Raw genomic sequence first — 21,720 nt, 5'->3', positions numbered from 1 at the left:
TGTGCATGTGAAGGGCTGGCAGTGCAGTCTGTGGTTAGGAATGGGGAAGGGAAGTCATCTGAAAAGAGAAAAGCTGTTCTGTAAAATCCAAGAGTTGGCAGGAAAGCCTGGCCACCGCTGCTAAGGGGAGAATAGAGGAAGGCACGAGAACAGTTCAGTCAAATAGCCTCAGGGCAGTGGGCAGCGAGGGGCTGGCTCCCAGAACCCTGGCTTGGCATCCCGGGTGGCCAGGTGGCGGCTCTGTGGCCCTGTCCTCCTGATAGAGGTCTTCCTTCCGCTGGGCCACTCTGCATGAACTAGAATTCTGCCTGCACTGGCCTGGGTGCCTGGCCTGTGTGTGAGGTCATGATGAAGAGGCCCGAGTGGGGCTGGGGTCAGGCGGCAGTAGCTTCCACACCTTTCCCAGGTGGGGCCGGTGAACCATATTCAGGACTCACTTCTTTCTTCCTTTTTTTCCTCTTTGATTTTTTGAGTGAGGCATCTGATTAAAGATTGAGGCAATTTAGCTCTTGTTTATAAGAAACAGAATGTGACAGAGTCCACAACTCAAAGTGACACCATCACAGACACACCCTGGCACCACCCCCCAATGCCCACTGCAGGTGGGCTCTACATGCTGTAACCTCAGCGGCACATCCAGGGGAGAACAGACCCAGCATGACATTGGGTCCAAGGTGAAGGTCTCTAGCAAACCTAAGTTTCAGCAACTTAAGCAAAATCAGCAAGAAGTCCTTAAAGAAATCTGAACCGCACGGCTCTCCCCTGATGAGGCACTGACACACTGTGCGAAGCGGAGCCCAGAGCAGCAGCACAGAGCACAAAGTCAACAGGGCCAGGAATTTCAAGGCAGGAGGAAAAGATCCCCCAAAATGAGGGAAGTCGGGAATGACTCATGCGTGAAGTGTGCAGATGACCACTGATAACCAACTAAGTGGCAGACCAGCTTCAGACAGTCCAGCCACTGATGGCTTAAGAAATTATTGTGAAGCTCAGGAGATGCTAGAAAGAAAACATTCAATGGCGTCCAGGGGCTGGATGCTGCCTATCATGGCGGGGGGGCGGGGGGAAGCTTCTTCCTTCTGCAGTCCAGCACAAGGGCAGAGCACTCGGTAAGAACACGTGCAGATATCCCAATCTTATTCAAGATGGAAAAACCCTTCCATTAGATCAGCATTTAATACTATCTGGACCTCCTAATAAAAGCCTCTTTACTAATGATGCATAGGTTATAGGACAAATAACCAAGCACTGCAGACACCTTGCAGGAGAAGCTAAACAGCCTTCATTAGAGACCAGATAACCCATGTTTCAGTTTCCCATGAAAGTAAGTCCTGCCATGAAACAGGAGATGAATTGGCAAGAAGAAGCGCCTAGGAGAGGGACTAGGGAGCACAGGACTAGAGGCGTACATGCACCTGCATCTGCAAACAGCCTGCCACCACCACGTACCACAGGGCTGGAACATGCTAGTTGTCTACCAGGGTAAAGAATATCGTAGTTACCATCGCTTATCACAGGTGCAGATGTGGCCCCCATTAGCTCACGGCGCTTTCAGAATTTTCAATTATCCACTCAATAGCAGCCCACCCCTGCAGCAACAAAGAAAGATTTCAACACGGGGTAAGAAATTTTGCCTCCTCACTGCAGACAACACACTACAAGCCTGTAATATAAATTGTGGGGGGCGGGGGGAGTGCTACAGCTTTACAGGAGGCCGTAGCAGCCACTCATGAGCTGTCTTTCACTATAACATGCTATTTCTCAAGCTCAGAAATAAGAGGGCATGTATACAGTGCCTAAAATTCTCACACCAACCTGAGCTAGACGGACACAGTGCCCTGTATCTGCACCTCATCTGAATATGGAATGGGAGGAGGGGCGAGGGAGGGTGGGGAGTGGCAGTGGCCCTTGCAGCCTCCTCAGAGTCCTCCCAGACCTCAGCCTCTCAAATCCCAGGACAACCTGCCTGTCCGCATCCACCTCCATCTCTGTCCTCTCCAGCACCCCGTCTCCATTTCACGTCCCTGCCCTTTGCCCATTAGCTGTTCCCAGTCACCTTCACAACTGACCAGGGCTGCTGTCACATGGTAACAACAGCTGAGGGAGGCAGTGATTCTCCTTCAGGCTTTCAACACAGAAACCCCTAGGATCAAGTGAAACTGAAGAATTTCATTTGGTCTCACTAAATTTATCCTGAATTTCTGATGAAAGGTGTGAAGTGTCTTTGGCTCATGAACATTTCCTTCCTCCTATGAGTTGGGTTCTATGCCCTCCTTGGGGGGGGGGGGCCTTGCAGCATGGATGTGACACCAGGCAGCACCATGTTCCCTACCTTTCCTGAACTACATTAGGCTACCAATATTTCTTAAATGTGGTTTCTCTAAAATGTAGGGCAGATGACTTCTACTAATAATTAGTCCAAGTGCAAGCCATCATTGGCTTTCCATAAAGCTGTGACCTAAGCATGGCAGGAGGGAAGGTGCAGTTTAGGCAGCATCCCACTGATCCCCAAAATGCAGAATCCCTTCTAACAAAATAAATTAATTAATTAAATTTAAAAATAAATAAATACTGGGAGAGAAAGGTAAAGAGAAGAGCCAGGGATGGCTTGTAAAGGAAGGACAGTTGAGGGGCCTGTGAGGTAATCTAAGGCAATAAAATAAACCCTCTGCTTTGACCTTGAACTTGTATAACATCTTCCTGCCACACATTCATGTTCTATCAACTCTGCCAGAGAGGAGAGCACTCTGTCTCTGTGAGCAGTCTCTGCCTTTAATGACTGAGCCCTACACCCAACGACCCCAGGCAGACACCTCCAGGTCCAGCCTCCCTCCCATCACCTCTACAGAGCTCATTCCCAATCCTGCCAGAGGGGATATGCAAAGTACCTGGCTCCAGGGAACCAAGACAGACAGAGAAGCTCAGTCACTTAATGCCTATTAAATAGGAATCTACTGAGAATCCCAAACATTTGCCTGATGAAGCTAACACAGATACTCATTTTGAGGTATTATGTACTGAGTTTTTTATTAACTAAACCTATACTATTTCCACTCCGAAGTGGTAGCTGCCTCAGCTGGGCTTATGCTTCAGGTTCACCCTATGCTTTGTCCGCCTTGCCTGCCACTCATTTTGAATGTAACTCTGGAACATGCTGTGGCATTATGAGCTCGGCAAGAGACAGTGAGTCCCGACACTCCAGAGAGCATTTAAGCGACACTCAACAGCTGGAGCATACAGGTCTGGCACTGACATCCATACCTTTTTTGCATTCGATGATATTGTGCTGGCCATTAAGCTTTCTAGATAGCTGCCCAGGCTGATCCCTTTGACGGTGATGATGGCTTCTTGCACAAGCACGGTCCTACAGAAAGACAAGCAATAAAGAGGTTGAGCAGCCCTGAAAGTAGGGAGGCTCACCCCACCCTGATCTTGGAGTTCAACATGTCAACCCCAGGATATGACTTACATTTGAGGGTTCTCTGGATGGGGTGTGTACACCAACCTCTCATTCACGGACACCAAGTTTGTGAGTGTGATCTTTAAGAAAAACAAGGACTTTAGGTTCTTTTTCTCTTGAATTTCTTTTCTGACCATCTGCCTATACTCCTCTACCCCCAATTTAGCACTTACAGGAGCCAGAATAGAAGAAACTTTTAGGCTCAAAAAACACTGCCACGTATGAAGTGCCAGGAAAACCATCATGGCTGCTGTGGCAACCTGCCACTCCCACACCCACCCCTTCAAATTACTTTCAAGCTGCCAAACTGTCAGCTGCTGTAGAAAAGGACAAAATATTCCTGGATAAGCACCCAGGAAAATGAACAGGATGCTTCTCTGTCCACTGGTGGTAGCCAGGCTTTCAGTCAATGCCAGGGGTGCACAGGACAGAGCCCTTGCATCTGCAGACTGGGAGAGCAGGTTGCATAGATCTTGTCTCCCAAGGGCTGCTTCTTATAAGCAAACTTGACTCCCATACATATTTTTAATAATTTTAATTAAAACCTATTTAAAATATGGAGCTCTGTAATTTTCATGGCGCAACCAAATTTTCTGTGATAAATGGCCATGGCGGAAGTCACTGATGCGTGAGGCCAATGAGCACTTGAGACGTGGCTAGTGTGACTGAAGAACTGAATCATTTATTTTATTTTATCCTAATTAATTAAAATTGAAATAACCACATGTGTATAGAGGCCCCCAAACTGGAAAACAGAGAACTAGAATTCCATCTTTGTTTAATTTGCCCTCTTATCAAAGAGCCAGTGTCAATAAAAGATCATTTTTTTTTAAAGTTTAGTCAAAAGCAATGTAATTTCCTAGTAATAGGAAACAGTTATCCTTTATTCAGCTGTCACTGAAATCCTCTTCCCCCGCCCACCTCATTGTGTTGGAAAAGTAGTTAGCGGAAATTTCTTTCCTTCTATTGACCTTAGAGTTATCAAGAACTTCATTAGTTACAGATATTACACTGCAAGGAATTATTGAACAAATTAACAATTAAACTCTGATTAGTTACTGTTTTACATATAATGTTTTCATGCCAGGTACTGGGCTTTATAACCCTTATTTCCCTTCATGAGTCCTTACAACAATACTATGAGTTTTGTTCCTTCTTTTTTTTAGACAAATAATATGAGAGTTAGAAAAGGTTAATAACACACACAGAGTCACACAGCCGTTTAGTCACTCCATGATGGTGTAAGTCCACCACTGTCGTCCTCCAGCCCCGCCATCGGCCACTAGACCTCCCCGTAGCAGCCACTGTCTGTCCTTACTGACAACGAAACCTACCTGAAGGATGAAGTGGAATTTTCCAAGTAAAGGTGGAATTTCCCCAAAGAACAGAACACGTAGTGTCAGGAATGGCAGATGTGGAGAGAAGGGAAGAGGACTCTGCCAGGTTCCCTATGACTTTGTACAGAAGCTCTGCCTGGGCTGAGGAAGGGGACAGATGGCGGCCTCCCCCGAGGGTGGACCAAGGGCTTGGAGTAGAGCTACCTCCCAGCACGCAGGACAGTGTCCACGAAGGCAGGCCACAGCACAGAGCCCATAGCAGACGCTGTACTCCAGGCTGGCCGGCTTCCATCAGCTCCTTAGGTTTTGCCCACAGCAGCTCTGTCTTTTTTTTTTTTTCTTTTACTTTTTTAATCTTACTTTTTACAGCTGGTATTGTGTATAACCTTTTGTTAACAGCTTTTTAAATTCTTTTGGAATTAGGTGGGACTATAAATAAAAATACACTAACTTACATATAATTGTAAAAATATGAAACATGAACAAGTTAATAATTTAACTTGTCAGGAATGGGTCATTTCTGCCTGTAAGTTATATTAAGGCGGTTGTCCCTTATCTGTCTAAAGTTTAAAACATTTGGGGGAATTACAGATACAGGCCTGTCTCGTTTTATCATGTTTCACTTTATGATACTTTACCAATATTGTGCTTTTCACAAATTGAAGGTTTGTGGTAACCCTGCACCAAGCAAGTCTATCAGTGCCATTTTTCCAACAGCATGTGCTCATTTTGTGTCTCTGGGTCACATTTTGATAATTCTCTCGATATTTCAAACCTCTTCATAATAATTACATCTGTTATAGTGCTATGTACTCAGTGATCTTTTTTTTATTTTTTATCCATTTTTTAAAATAAATTTTATTTTTATATTCCCCATACAATTGCAACCCCCTTATTTTGACCCCAATCCCTCCCCTCCCGCCCCCCACCTCCCATAGAGTGTCTCTGGTTCATAGTTGTTTGTTGATTTTGATTTTCACTTTCTTATAGTTATTCATTTTCCTGGTCCCTTATTTAAGTTTTCTAGATTCCTGCTATGAGTGAGACCATCCGGTATTTTTCTTTTTCTTTCTGGCTTATTTCGCTGAGCATGATCCCTTCCAGCGCCATCCATGTTGCTGCAAATTGCATGTGTTTATCTTTTTTGAATGCTGAGTAATATTCCATGGTGTATATGTACCACATCTTCTTGATCCAGTCATCTATTTTTGGGTATTTGGGCTGTTTCCAAAGCTTAGCTATTGTAAACAGTGCTGCTATAAACATAGGGGTGCAGGTGCCCAGAGCAGCTCTTTGTTTGTTTGTTTGTTCAAAACACTGGCTTCCTGATAAGATGCTAAAAGAAGCGGCGAGGACCCCTGATCTCTACCACACACTACACTACCAGCCTTTGCACGTAAGCGCCCCAAATCAAACTTAACTCACTCTTCTCAGACCTGGGCCCCATCTGCAGCCCCTCATAAATAGTCCCACATTCAGCCTGGTGCCCAGGCCAAGTGAGGTTCACACCAGTGAGATAAGCCACACCTGGATCCCTTCCCTCCCCCACTCCCCAAATCAGTACCTCAAGCCCTACACTCCCAGTCCCTCTTCTGTGTTCTCTATCCTGTCCCAGCCACACTCATCTGGATGGCCTACCTGGCCAGTCTCCCCACCAAAGCTCCAGCGGCCTCCAGCTATTCCTGCACAAAGCCACCAGGCTGATGCTTCTAACACAAAATCTGATGACCTCACTTAGTGCAACAAACTCTCAAAGGCTCCCTCACCACAAGAAAGGATTTAACCTCCTTGGTGTGACACACACACCTCTGTGACCTGGTCTTTGTTAGCCCTTCCTCCTTCCTTGTAGTCTCTGCTCCCCACCTATTGGGGGCCCTCTGACCAATCCATGCTCTCTAAGTCTAGGTGCCTGTGACTGGGAGCACTGGCCTCTGCTGGTGTCTGGAAAGCACCCAGATGATACACATCCCCCTGGGGAATGCAGAGCTCCTGTGCTGGCTGCTCACACACCTCTGTCAAACAGTTTTCTTCCATGTCCATCCATGTGATCCTAAGACGTCCCCTGGTCTTTGCCTTCCCTGCCCTGGCATGACGCCTGGCACACAGCAGGTACCTGGTAGCCATCTACACCACAACGAGAGTTATCAACTGAACCTGGGACCCAGGCAGGCAGAAGCACAGACACACAATGAGCTGAGCTGCTCTCTCAGTCCTGGCTTCTCCCATCACTGACACTAGGTTTGAGTCAGTCCCATCACTGACACTAGAAAAAGTGGAGTCTTATAGAAATAAACTATATTACTAGCTCGTGCATTTCCCCACATGGTCTGTGGATGTGCAGAATAATAATATGAACTTTTTTTGAGAGAGGCATTAACAGAGGAATGAGGGAGAGTCACTTGTAAAATTCCCACTAAAATTCATCTCTCCTCTTGGACGTCAGGACAGCAATTACCCTGGAAAGGAGATGGTGGGCTCCAGAGGGGCTGTCACATTTTCTCTCCTGTCTGCTTAATGGCTACAAAAGTGTGTCCACTTTGCAACAATCATTATGCACAGTTTTCAATACATTTATTATTTTACTGGAATAAAAAGGATAAGTGCAGCCTAAAGATTGCTTAGACCAAGAGTGAGCTGGAAATAAAATTGAATGAAGGCATTATGCACCCTCACCATGAAATACCAAGCACCTTTCTCATCTCAGGCCATTGCTTACATTGGTGGAACAAAGTTCCATTTTCTTTTCCACTGGATCCACAACAGAATGTTCTTTGATGTATGTCAAAGTCCTACTGGTTCCCAAAACCTAAAAAACAAAGCAAAACTAGCATCGTGACATGTTAAAAATTGTATTTCTCATCATCAAATACAAAACCACTTCCTTTGCTAGTTAATTCACATATCTATGACCAATGATACAATTTGGAGTACACAGCAGTGCCCAGCCCCACAAAGCTCTCCAGGGTTCTCCCGTTCCAGCAGAATGAAGAAATCCATGAACTTGAGAGAACTGGAGGTGTGATAGCAATAGATGCTTTGACAAAAAATAACTAGAGGAGAGGGGCAGGGGTGTCAGTGGCATCTGAGCCAAGTCAAGAGGGTGGTGGGGTGCTATTGAGACACAGGGCTAGCTAGGAATTATGCAGTTTTAGGGACAGTGCAGGAGGGGACCATTGAAGAATTTAGGGAGGCTTCAGAGATAAGGACAACCAAAGGAAAGTAACCCATTCCACTAGGAAAAACACACATCCCAGGACCAAGGACAACATTGTTAATGCTAGTCCTGGTTTCCTTCAGGTGGTAAAGGGAGGCGGAGATTGGAGAAACGGAGAGTGGTTTAATTTACAGACACATTAGAAGGGCAGCTGTTTAACTTCAATGCAGGGATGCCCATCCAGAAGACTGGGCCATAAATTTAAAGATGCAACAAATGGGGAAAGAGAAAGCTGTTAGATAAGGAACGTGAAGATCCCCCACTCAGTAGCAAATTAAGTGAGACAGCCGAGAACTAACCAATCACAAAGAGACTGGGGCAGCTTTAGCTAAAATAATGAGGGAAAGAAGGTATATATTCCCTGAGACACGACTCCACTTTGGCTTCCTTGCCCCTCCCTGGCCTGGTTTCCTGGCCTGGGAGTCCCACTTTATTTCTGCTCTTTTTCTCCTCAATAAACTTTTTCTTTCTCTAAGCAAACCTGCCTCTTCTCGCTTGCTTGCCTGAGCGTCTGCGAAGTTCCTGCTGCGGCTTCGTGAGACACCAACCCGTGGGGGTCTAGCAGCTGGGGCTCAGCGCTGCCCTGCAGCCTGGGATCCGTTCCTGGCTGGGAGACTAGGCCTGACAATTCCGGTATCACTATGCTGAGTCCGGGATGAGGGTCAGCTGCAGAGACCCCGAAGGTCCTATGTCAGAAGCCCACGTACAGGGGGGAGGAACAGGTGAGGGCAGCCCAATGGGCAAATGGGGCATGTGCCAGGACTTGACTCCTCACTGAAATCAGGGATGGGTGTTCAGGAAGGAATAAGCCGCGCTGAATCACACTTGCAGTGAAAAGAGTCTTGTCGTGGACTGAATGTGAAAAGGTGGGTCTGTGAAAGGGTCTTGTCATGGACTGAATGTATCCCCCAAATTCCTGTTGAATCCCTAACTGCCAGCAGCACTTTGGAATGTGATGGTATTGGGAGCGGTCATAGGGGGGCCCTAACCAACCTGACTGTTGTCCTCCTAATATGAGATCAGAACTCAGAGGGAGATTTGGAGCACGGGAGCAGGGCGCCGCTGAGGAGGCAGCAGTAGGGCAGCTGTGCAGCTCAAAGGGAGAGGCTGAAACAGACCCTTCCCTCACGGTCCTTAGAGGAAATCATGCTGCCCACTTGGGTCTCAGCTTCCAGCCTCCTGAACTGCGAAGTCGAAACTGTCTGTGTTTAAGCCCCCTGGTCTGGGGTATCTTTTTATAGTAGCCTGATAAAGGATACAAGACAGTGGGGTGACTAGAAGAGGATTGGGTGTGATGTGGGGGGGTGTGATCACATCAGGAGGTGAGTCAGAATACAATTAAAGCCATGAAATGGATAATTAAGTGAAGTTTACATAGAAACAAACCATCTCTTTGTTTCTCCAGAAAACCTGAGAGGGCATCTAAGGAAGGTGTCACTTTGCCTTTTCCCTGCAGATGGGTGCCAGCCAGGGTGACGCAGATGCAGGGTGGGGTGGGGCAGGGAGCATTTAGGTGTGGCCCGCAATGATGCAGGTATATAAGGGGTGAGTTGGCTATACAAAGATTGGGTGATGTGGGTGTAGGCTGGGCAGTGGAGTTATCAGCAGGGCCATGCGGGAGCTGCAAGATGAGCAGATTGGGGCTCACCGCTCTCACGAGGCCGGGCAGCCCCCATTCAGTGCTGAGGAGCCGGTGGCTGTGAAGCCGGCCCCGACCGTCCACAGTCCTCTCCAGCACATCAACTCCCACCACACAGGGATTCATCGGATTTGGGTACTTCCTCATGGCAGCCTTGATGACTGTGTCCCATGGGTGGCTGCAAGAAAAATAAATCATCCAGCATAAGCAGGCAATCCCCATGATTGGTAAAGTTCACCCAAGTGGCCGAAAAAGCCAGAGACAACTAGAGTGAAGTGAAAGTTAATACTAATGCTGTTATTTTTTTAATCACTTTATTTTAATTAATTGATTGACTGACTGAATTGAGGGATGAGACAGAGGTGCACACCTCTTCAGATATGTGTTACCATACACCATGTGTTATCACACACCACCAAGGCACCCATAATCCTTTCAGCTTTCAGTTAAGGGTGCATTGAAACAAATATATCTGTGGAGGTAGGCACCACACCCAAATCCTGGATCCTTCGGGGCCAACCAGAGGTGATCAGAAAGCTCTTTGTGGCAGGCCTCAAGGGGACTTGGAGACTCACAAGGGCTCGGGGCTGGCCCACTGTGCTGGGTTCTACATGCCCAGCCTGCCCTCCACCCCAGGCTCCCTCCTCCTCCTCTCCCTCACCCCAGACTCCCTCCTCCTCCTCTCTGGCTCTTTTCCTCTCTTAGCACTTTTCCTCTCTTAGCACTTCCTCCTCCTTCCCGGCCCTCCCTAGTCCACACTGATACAGGTCTCCTCATCTCCACTGCCTTCCCCAGACTCTCCCATCTGGCTCCTTGGGGATGGAAGGGGGTGGAAGGAATCATTGCCTGCTTTTACCTTTTGCCTGCAATGTTGCAGTCAATGAGGTCTTGGCTGGGCCTTCTACTTGGGCTCTCTATCCTTGTTGACAACTGGACAGTCATAAGAAAATAACATGCCTGCCTTGTACTTCTCTAGCACAGGTTACTCTGGCTACTGGTGCAACAACTCTTCCAACTTCTAAGTGGTGTGTGACTTGAAAAAGCCACCTATTTCTCTGATTATAAAAAGACTTGATCAAACTTCTAAGAAATAAAGAAAATTGCGAAGAAAATTAAATGCATCTACAATTTCACTGTTTAAAGATAACCATGTGGAAGCCCCTGAGGCTCTCCCCTGCCCAAGTAGAGTGCCTGCTGCTCCTTCTCTGGCCCCAGCCTTTGGGGGAGGAATGGTACCTTTGTCACTGTTTCATTTCCTGTCATCAGAGGGGTCCCAAGCTAGGGATACAGCTGCCTCATTGCAGATCTGTGTTTATTTAGGGGGAAACACTATGGCTGTTCACCAAGGCTGGGGGAAGCCAGGCCAGGAGGGCCATCCGGGCTCAGGGTGAGCCTTCCCTGAGCCACCTATGTCCTAACCCTTCCTACAGGGTGTGCACTTGCAGGAAGCGCCTGAGCCCCCTGCAGAGGTCTTGCTAGCACCATCTTTCTTCCAGATGTACCCAGACATACTGGAATAGCATGTGCAGCACAACCCAGACACTTTTCCTAACCAGAGGCTTTTTTCAGAAATATGATTATAAATAGCTACATAACAGATCATCCTGTGGATAAATAACCCCACGGGAGGTTACTTAGATTGCTTCCAATTTTGCACTATAATATAAAGTCAGGAATGAACATCTGTGTGGACAGTGTAATTCTCCTTTAGGATAAACTTCTTGAAACAGAATTACTAAATCAAATAGCAAAGATTATGACTATTTTGAAGATCTTTATTCTATATTTGATGTCCTTTTTAAACATAATTTATTATTACCATTAATTTACTTTATTCTCATAAAATGCTCGTCCTAGGTCAAAAAGTTAGCAGCAGGATCCAGACGGGATCAGGGTCTCCTGGCCCCTACCCTGTGCCCTTGCCATTATATTCCATGGCCTCCAAATTATCAGGGCCTGGCCTAGAAACCCCTCTTAAACAGAGAAATGTTTTTTCAAACCATAGAATGACCACTAAGGTAACGTGTCCATATTAATATAGAATGATAAAAAAAAAGCAGAGATTTGGTTGATATGGACCACGCCACAGGATACAGAGAGATTCCTTTCTTTCCCGCGGATGAACTGTCAGGAACACGGTAGGTCCAAAATACAGGGAAAGGGAGAGACTCTAGAGAAAGAGAGAACCAAAAGAGCCCTAGGAATCGGGACAGTGGGTGCTTCTCAGTGAAATAATCTGTGAGCTGTTGCCACAGATTCTCCCTTCCAAAGACTATCCCTTCGAAAACTACCTAAAATCATCTAACAGTTGAGAAATATTTGTACTAAACCCATTCATACAATGTTTTTCAATATAGAAATGCAATCTGCTTAAAATATTCACATAATAAAGAATCCTACTAATTATAGAATGACCATACACATTGAACAGAACATAATATTTTCTTAAATACAAGGATAAAGAAAAGAGTAAACATAATAATACATTTATAAGTAACAATTTTTAAGTACAGTAAGTCAACATCACATACTTCTTGGTTAAAGACAATAGTCTTACACTCATTCAAGTGACAAAACCCAGAAAATCCGGCAATGTCAAGTGCTGGCAAGGATATGGGAGAGCAGAAAGACAGGACAGCAGCTGACAATTAGCACAAAGCCCGAGAGTGTTTACCCTAGAGATGCTGAGAAGGTGCAGGGTGTCAGGGTCCTCACCTACCTGCCTATGAGGCAGACAAGGAATTTGCTGCAGTTTATTCTCAGGAGTAATTGCCTCAGGTTGTAGTCACAGCTCCCAGTGGCCATGCACTGATCCCCAAAATGGTGGCCTTGGGGCCCCACATCAGGTTGACTGCATGTGGTCTGGGCCTGGCGAAAGTACTCATGCCCGGACCCTCACTGTGTAGTAAAGAGGCGAAAAGCTGGCATCGCTCTCTCTCCACACAGCAGGATGTCTGGAGATGTAGTGGGATGAAAGTATAGGATGTCTGGGTGTTGTCTAAAAATATTCCAGGGGTTCTCTATGTATATTATATCGTCTGCAAATAGTGATAGTTTTACTTCTTATTTTCCTAGGATTCCTTGTATGTCCTTCTCTAGCCTTGTTGCTCTGGCAAGGTCTTCCTGAATTGAAAAAGGAACTCTTATGCTGCTGGTGGGAGTGCAAAATGGTCCAGCTGTTAACAGAGCAACCCCAATATAAAACGGGTTGCCTGACCGTGGGTCCTCACCCACGTGCTTAAAGGGGACTTATTAATGCTAAACTAAACTGCAAAAACACAAAAGGTTGATAAAATGTTTATTTACAAGGGAAGGGGACATGGGAAATGAATAACTCAGGGAGAAAAAGAGGGAGATAAGTTCGTAAATGCGTCCTATCCATTCCTCTGACCTGGAATCCCAATGACCCGCCAGGCTGGTGAAAAACAGAGTGTGCCGCGTGGCCAAGAGGGCGACCCCTGGCCACATGGCCGGTTAAATACTCAAACCAGCTAACATAGTTGCTTAACTCTGCTCTCAGGTCCTCAAAACTTTCCCCTTGGGGATCATGGGATTTGTAGTCCCCAGTGTCTTGATGGAGTGGGGGTGGAGTCCACAAAGCCTATATGGAGTTTGCTCAGCACATCCTTTCCCCCTAACACAACCACTATGGAAAGCTGTGTAGAGGACCCTCTAACTACTAAAAATGGAGCTATCATATGACCCAGTAATTCCACTCGTAGGGATATATCCAAAGGTCACAAAACCACTAATTTGAAAGGAAATCTGCACTCCTATGTTTACTGCAGCACTATTTAAAATATCAAAGATATGGAAAAAACCTAAATGCCCCAAAACTAATGCCTGGATCGAGAAGATGTGTTATATGTACACAATGGAATACTATTCAGCAATCAAAAAAGATAAACTCATGCCATTTGCAGCAACATGGATGAAGCTGGAAGGGATTATGCTCAGTGAAATAAGTCAGAAGGAAAAAGAAAAATATTGGATGGCTTCACTTATTAGAAAGAATATAGGAGAAACAAACAAGGGTTTGGGGGAAAAAAAAGACAAAACTAACAAGCAAATTATAAATCAGAGACATTCAGCAGGGGAAGAAGCAGGAGAGGGATCAAAACAGGGGAGGGAAAAGCACAAGAGACTATGGTGACGGTTCACAGGTATCTTGGTGGTAGCAATTTTATGGAGACAACACCTGACAGGAGAAACCAAACTTGTACAAAAATAAACAACGATGTAAATATATATAAATAAAATAAAATAATCCAGGGGAAGGAGCAGTGGGTGGGCACACCTGAAACCAGACTGCCTGAGAGAAGGTGACCATCATCCTGGGAGGTGGTACACTGGGTGATCACTATTCTAGCCTTTCCGCTCTTGCATATTTTGGAAATTTCTGAAAGAACAAGTTTTACAAAAAGATGAAGGCAGACACAAACTAGTGTCTGGCACCAGTCCCACAGCAACTCAAGGCCCAGACCTTCTGAGTAAGTTTCCCCCACAGTGGGCTGGGGGGTCTCACAGACCCAATCAGGACTGAGTGGCCTGAGCTGTGCTTCTAAGTCATCATGTCTTTTCCCTTTATTGACATTCACCCCAAGATTCCAGAGTTGAGGCCAGAATTACAGCCGGAGCCCAAGCCACACCAGAGCTCACTCCTGGGCACTTGGGAAAACCATGCCCATGTCTCCCAGGAATATAATGATGACACAGTAAATTTATTAGCTTAATTACATCTAGAACCCTGAATTCTGTTCTTTTAATACTCTGGGGTAGGAAATGGAAGTCCAAGCTTTTGCTGTCTGGGAATTCATGCATGGTGGTCAGGAACACTGGCAGCTGATGGGGTTATGAGCCAGTCAGCTGCTGCTTCTCGTGCCCCCCCAACAACCAGCAAGACAAACTGTGACAGAGACATGGGTATTTTCTCAAAAATTCCCATTCAAGGAAAATAACCAATAATGTTTGCTGCCAAAGATAAAATGTGAGTTTTCAAGTGAAAACTGGAATTTTAGAAAATCTGTGTCTGTTACTAGGAGCCTGATCACTGCCCCATACTGTGAACTGTGAACCCACATGTTCCAGATGAGCAGGACAAGCTGTCACAAACTCACCCACGGGTAAAAGACTCTAGGTACAACAGGATGCGGTTTGCAACAAGAAGGGAAACTTAATGTCCCTTCAATAAGAGAGGGGATAAATTATGACATATACAATGCACAATTATACAACCAGGCTATGTATGTATATATATGTATATGTGTATACCTATGTATATACATACAAGTAATTTCAAAAACATACTGTTAAGAAAAAAAGTAAACTCAAAAGATTTGTAGATGATGATGCCACTGATTTCTATTTTAAAACAAGCAATATTACATATTGTTTATGGATTAACACAAGCATGCATTAATGCAGTCAAATGGACCTCTAGAACATAGATGTTCAGGATACCAACAAATTCATAATCGTGTCTTCCTGTGAGGAGAGAAAAAGTGAGGGACAGCACTGGGGAGCAGGATAGTGGGTTTTCAACTCTTCTTTGTAATGTTCAATTTACTCAAAAAAAAGGTGTGGGTGGGGTGAAGGGTCTCTTCTCACTGCTCCTGGCTAGAAAGCAAGTCAACTTCAGGTCATCCTCTCCTTCAAAGCCCTTAATCCCTTCAGATGGTCACCACCTACTAGAGACATTTCCTGGTAACTGCTGGAATCCAGGGAAAGCATGACTTGAAATCTACTTATGTTGGCTGTTACTGAAGATCTTATTATGGGCCTATCTGTAACATCAGTCAATGCTGTGAGGATGCATTTGTAAACCTACACTTACACACCTGCTAACTTAAATGCCTAATCTTAATTTTTGTATTTCAGTCCTATATTTTTCATTACCATGAAAACTACTTAAAACCTTGTCTAAATAACTCGGATAGCTTTCCCTGTGGGCTCTCGTTTCTATAGAAGTATTTCATTTCCAGCCCCATTGGGTTTCCTTGGGATGGAAACATGGGAAGAACAAAGTATGATCCAAAAATTTAGTACCTCGTTATTTCAAGAGCGAATTTATTAATTTCTAATAAAAATTTACCTGACAGTACAATAAACATATAAAAAGAAAAGCCAATAATTCTTGAGGGAAAAAAATCAAGGATTTCAGTGGTCTACACTAGGGGAAACTTTCAGTTTTGTATTGTCCCATGGGTCCTATACTGCCACAAAGGATTATATCACTTGTAACCTTTCCAGCCACCAGGGACCCACCAGACACCATCCTGCACCAGCTGCATTCCACGTTTGTCAGTTTTCATCATGGCCCTTTGTTTTTAACTCCAAAAATCAATGGCAGAGCCTCAGTGGATAGTCTTCAGCAGCGTGGGGTGGACTGGAATTCCTTTGGGTGATAGCTGCCCTCCTTGTTGGAGAGCATCTGGCCTTGGTGAAATTCTCAGCCGCCTGGCTGAGCTCTGGCTATGTCTCAGGTGCTAGCAGGGAGCCAGGACTCAAGAGAATAAGGAATGAAGTACTGATACAGCCATCACACATATGAACCTCAAAAAAATTATGCTAAGTAAAAGACAGACACAAAAGGTCACATATTGTATGAATTTATGAAATGTCTAAAAGACAACAGAAAGTGGTTGCCTGGGGCTGGGAGTGGTGAGTGACTGCAAATGGGCATGAGGGCTTTTGGAAGGATGATGGAAATGTTCTAGAAATGATACATGACAATGGTTGCACAAGTTTGTAAATTAAAAACTGTTGAATTTTACATTTTTTAAAAAGTATGACATATTATATATAATTAGGTGATATGTAAATTATAGTTCACTAAAAACTTAAGAAAATGCCAGTTGGCAGCTACGAAATTGTTCAAAAGTATCAACGGCAAGTATTCACAGCAAATTCTGCAGCTCGCTTCTGCTTATTAGTCAACTTTGCACGACCCTCTCTGGCGGGCCTTGTCATGGGGGTTCCATGACAAAACTGAACCCCACTTCTACCTTCTGCATCTAGGTACTAGTTACTCCCATCCTTGTGAGAACTGAGAAACCCCTGTGGTTATTCTCTTAGGGGCTTTCACTGGGTGTCTCAGGGAACCCCCCTTGAGAAAGGCAGCAGGCACAAAAATCAACCGAAAAATTCGATCCCATCCCGTAAAGATTTCATAAAAAACAACTTCAGAGGTTTTAAAACACTTGGTAAATTTTTATTATACTTTTACATTAAAGGCTCAAGGAATAGCAGTTCCGTCTCGGCCCGTCACCTCCCCTGCCCCCCTCCGCTCCCACGATTGTGTGATCAAGAGATCTTTAAAAATCTCTGCTCCTTTGAAAAAACACTGCAGAACATCACCGGTCGGTGGCCAAGGGGACGGCACCGCGTGGGCCTGGGGCCCGGGGGCGGGTGGCCGTGTGCGCGCGGGGATGGAGCCCCGGGCCGGGGTCCGCGCGAGCCCAGCACCCGGCCGCCCGCGCCCGCCCCCGGCGCCGAGGCCCCCGCGCCGCGGAACACGCTTCTCACGGGCCGCCCGCGCCGCCCCCGCGGACACCCGGCCGCGTCTCCGGGCTCTGCCGCGCGCCCCCACCCCAAAGAGGCGCCGGCGAGACCCGGCCGTTCCGCGGCACCGGGGGGCGCGACCGCGCCGGGCACCCGGTCCTGCGAGGGGCTCCCGGCCCCGCCGCCCTGCGCCCCCCCGCGGTGCCCCCGGCGGAGAAGACACCCCGCCCCCGAGTGGGCGACGGCGCCCCCCGCGCCCGCGCCCCCGCCGAGCCCCGAGCGCGCAGAGCCCGCGCCTGCAGGCGCCGAGGCCGCGGTCCGCGAGCGGCCGGCCGCGCCGGGGGGCTCCGCGGGGTCCACGTCGGGGTCCCGCCTTCCCCGGCCACCCCCAGCCGCTCCCCGGCAGAAGGGGGCGCTGAGGGGCCCACCCGGCCTCAGCCCGGCCTCACCCGAACACGTGCTCCGAGCTCCAGATCCTCATCGCCGCCCGCCTCCGACCTGCCGGCGCCGGTGCCGGCTGCGGGTTGCGCGCTCCGGGCGGCCGCGCCTCCGCCGCGGGGCGGAGGGGGGGGGGGTGGGGGTGCGGGGCGGGACTGCGGCTGGGGGCGGGGGGGACGGGACTGCGGCTGCGGGGCGGGGGCGGGGGCGGGGGCGGGGCGGGACTGCGGCTGGGGGTGGGGAGTGGACGGGGCGTGGGCGGGGCGTGGGCGGGGCGTGGGCGGGGCGGGGCGGGGCGGCGGCTGACGCGGCGGGAGGGGCGGGGCGGCCCGCTCGCGGCTCTCGCAGGTCCGCCCACCCGACGGTCAAGTGACTGCGCCGCAGGCGGTCGCCGAAAATAGGGCTGCGGCACCGGCTGCACCTGCGGCCGTGGGGTCCGCGTTGCGGCGGGAGCTGCGCACACAGCAGCCGCCGCAAATGGCGGGTGGCGTCCCCTCGCTTCTCCTTGGTGTCGCCCACATTCTCCCAAAGCCCAGCCCAGCCCTGCGGGTTGGGAATTATAGAGAAACACAGAAGCTGCTGTGGGGTGGAAGAGACTGAAAACAAAGGCAGTTTGGATCAGCACTGACTCGGAATGTGATCGCGTCACGGGCAGTCCACTGAAAAATACAAGCAACCTCACCTTTCTTACAGTCACAGCTGTTTTTCCAAGACCAGGACACATTTGCCACACGGTTCATCCTGGATTCACCTGGTAAATGCAGTTGCCATTTGTGTTTGCTTATACTCAAAGAGAAAACAAATGTTTCATGTCTTTGCCACAGGAGGTAGGTTTGCAAGTCTGGCGCTCCCTGGAAGCCAGGTTCCTGTGCTCCTGCAGAAACCCGAGGACACAACAGCTGTCTCCTGGATGACAGCATTTCAGAGAAATGGCTCAGAGGTCCTTGAGAAAACACATTCCAAGGTTGCAAAACTGGCAAAGGCCTATTTAACTTTTAAAAAACACCCCATTGACACACATCTTCTATGTATTAAAAAAGACAAAAATTACAAAGACAAGATTTCTAGAGTAAATGATCTGAGGAAAAGAAAAGGGGAATCTCTCTGCCTTTTGCACCAGGGAGAAATGATTTTTTTCTTTTTAGATTTGTATGTTTTTCTGCACTGTTGCAAATGAAATTCAAGTGCAAAGAAATGAGATGCTTGCTTTGCTTTCATTCCCCTGGAATGAGAGTCTAGTTCACTACAGAATCTCAACACCTAGCACAATTCCTTGCACAGAGTGGGCATCTGGACCCTATTTGTGCAACAAACCGACAATATGGAATAAGCACTAGGCACCCTCCAGGAGACCTGAATTAGGACCCTGGCTCCACCCTCTCCTCCATGACATTTACCAACAATGACCATAACCTCACAGTAGTTTTCCAAAGTCAGTGCTATTAACCCTGTTGTATAAATAAACAAATAGAGTTCAGATAGGTTTAAAAACTGTCTCCTGTAACACTGAGAAATAGAACTAGAACTGAGCTAAGAACCAGATTTGCAAGATTTCCCTTTCCCACCAGCAAGTAGAAATTATAACCCTGCTAGTTGTGGAACACTTCTAGATATTATCTGCACTAGCATTAAGCTAGGTACTGTTATTTTGGTTTTATTCCAAAAGTACCTATTGAACATGAAGTTGAAGAAATTGAGCTGGAGGGTGAGAATGAGAAGACTTGATCAGTGAGACAGTTGGGTAACTCTCTCCAGGTCTGAGAGGATCAGCTGCTGAGTGTATCTGTTTTGCATGTGGGGATACCAAGAGCCTAACCAGCAGTGCCTTAGTGCAGAGATGCTGCTGAGTGCTGGGGCTAGGGCCTGGAGTGAAATGGGGGCCACCTCCGCTCCCCAGACTTTTCATCATAGTCTCACCATTATCTGCACCAGTTTGCCTGTGATGCTATGTGCACACCTGTGGGTTCTCAGTTAGCTGCCAGGCCTGGCTTTGGGGCCCAGACTTCCGTGTAGGTCACGGGCTATGGAGAGACCCCTGCTCCCCAGTTCACCACAGCATATTCTGATCGCTGGCTTGCTTCTCTGCTTCTCCCATGGGTCTGAAATCTAATCTTTTGAGATTGGGAACCATAATGTTATTATTCTTGATATCCAGAATGTTATTATTCTTGGTATTTCCAGAGTCAAGAACATAGCAGGCACACAACGTATCAATAATCACTGGATGAAATAATAAATGAAAGGCACACCCCTGTTTCAGGTGCTACACGGATGTCTCCATTTCCCATACAAGTCCACCCTCCTGCAGTCTCCCCTTTTGCAGTTCCTCACTGTTACACCATGTGTGTTCCAGAAGCAGAAGGTGCATCACCTGGGAGCTTGTTGGAAATGGAGACTCCCAGGCCACTCCACCCCACCTCAAAGCAGCTGGGGCAAGGATTGCGGGGCAGGTATTTGTGATGGGGACTCTGATACTAATGGAGACCACGATCCTAGATCCACTTGAGCTGCATGTCGACTGAACCATGGTCTCCTATATATGCCTCCCCTTGTCATCACGTGCTCCTCCATGCTTGTCTGGGAAACATCTTCCAGGCACAGAGAACAGAATGTGCAGAAGTTCAGACCATGAAACATGTAATGGCCTTAGGAGGCCGTAAGTTATCTGTGAGGCTGGACTCTGTGGTCTCAAGGGGATGAGTCCAGAGTTGAGGCTAGAAAGGTAGATGGGACCTTTTAGTGTAGGACCTGACATTTCAGTATTAGTCTAGATTTTACCTTGGAGACAATGTGTTTTGACAGATTTTAATGTTAAGAATTCTGAGGTGAAACAGTTCAATATCCATGTGAGAGCCAGGACATGGACTTAGGTGGCACAGGAGGCAGAAGTGAAACGCGGATAAAGATGCTGCAGATAGGAAGTCTGTCCAAGCTGGGTCGAGGGGTCATGCTGGACACGTGGCACCTGCCTACACTGTAGCACCTGTCAGTCTGCATCCTGAAAGTGTGTCTGCTTAGGTCTCCGGGTGGACGGGGCATAGAGGAGAGGCACATGCTTTTCAGCTTTTATTCCAATGACTGGAATGGTAAGAGTTTATTTTTCTTTAAGGTTTTTATTTATTTATGCATACAAGAGCTGGGGTGAAAGCTAGAGGTGCAGGTGGTGAGAGGATTCACCATAGACAGAGAGGGAAGCAGAACAGGCAGAAATACTGAAATACACTGCTGAGGGGAGCAGCAAGCCAGACAGGAGAGGTCTGCTGTGCCATGTGGGTCAGCTCCCTGGCTGGGGATTGAACTCGCACTGCAATAGCTGTGGATTGCTTTATCGTGGATGCTTCACCCCTTGCACCACCAGAGAGGCCCCTGGAATGGTAGGAATTTAACACATTTGTCCCATTGCACGAATAGGAGGGAAGTCCAACTGCTTTTTGAGAAGGTAATTGTGACTGTGTGGAGAGGCAGATCAGACAAACCTAAGGAGTTCTAGAGAGTGTCAATAAACCTACAACCCTTGATAGGTGTTTTATTTTTCCAGTGGACTACCCACCATGTGACCTCTGCATCCGGGACTTAGCACTCAGACCAGTACAGTGGGGACACAACTAGCAAAGTATCAAGGATCTCATAATGGATTGGGTTTAGGGGAGGTAGTCTACTCACCCTCTCTTCCGACTTGTCCTGTCACACATCACCCCATCATTTACTGAGGACCTGACAGCTTGGCTTACAGGATCCCCTCTCCAACCCCAGGCCCCCAACTTGCTCCACCTCTTGCCATAATTTTGTCATCCATGTGCATAATATCCAGAAACTCAGCATATGATTCCTGGATCTTCATAACTTTAGTTACCTCCATCCAGTTCCACTTCAATTGCCTGCCAAGTCTACTGCTTGGATCTTGTTTATGTTTTGAATTCACTTCAAATATCTCAAGCTCCAATATTTCACTACAGGGGACTCTCTAACTCTCTAACATAATGACAAGTGTCCTGCTTAGGTGCCACCTCTGTCATATCAGTAACTGCCCAGAAAAGGCAGACCTCCATCTACTCCCAGGTTGGGCTGAGGTCTCAGGGTCTGAGGACAGGGTCAGGGTCTAGCCTGGCCCCATCACTGGCCCTGGAACATG

At 47.3% G+C, this 21,720-nt stretch overlaps 1 protein-coding gene across 2 annotated transcripts in view; it reads right to left on the bottom strand.

The window, feature by feature from the left end:
- PRELID3A (PRELI domain containing 3A) overlaps positions 1 to 17,675 on the bottom strand; it is a 33,353-nt gene extending 15,678 nt beyond the window's left edge. Inside the window, exons 1-6 of one of the 2 annotated variants that reach the window (XM_037508867.2) lie at positions 17,600 to 17,675; positions 9,660 to 9,828; positions 7,514 to 7,603; positions 3,470 to 3,540; positions 3,262 to 3,364; positions 1,492 to 1,589 (exon numbers count right to left, since the gene is read on the bottom strand). In XM_037508867.2, the coding sequence (XP_037364764.1) occupies positions 1,536 to 1,589; positions 3,262 to 3,364; positions 3,470 to 3,540; positions 7,514 to 7,603; positions 9,660 to 9,828; positions 17,600 to 17,631 (519 nt within the window). In that variant the 5' untranslated portion in view covers positions 17,632 to 17,675 and the 3' untranslated portion in view covers positions 1,492 to 1,535. Of the gene's footprint in view, positions 1 to 1,491; positions 1,590 to 3,261; positions 3,365 to 3,469; positions 3,541 to 7,513; positions 7,604 to 9,659; positions 9,829 to 17,599 lie in introns of those variants that run through there. The other variant, XM_037508865.2, reaches the window with a different exon arrangement.
- Positions 17,676 to 21,720: the final 4,045 nt, after the last annotated feature.

Source organism: Talpa occidentalis, unplaced genomic scaffold (assembly GCF_014898055.3).
Source record: "Talpa occidentalis isolate TD23 unplaced genomic scaffold, MPIMG_talOcc4v2.1 talOcc4.13, whole genome shotgun sequence".
Taxonomy (NCBI): domain Eukaryota; kingdom Metazoa; phylum Chordata; class Mammalia; order Eulipotyphla; family Talpidae; genus Talpa; species Talpa occidentalis.
Note: the sequence above shows the minus strand (reverse complement) of the source record. Positions and strands in the feature narration are given on the sequence as shown.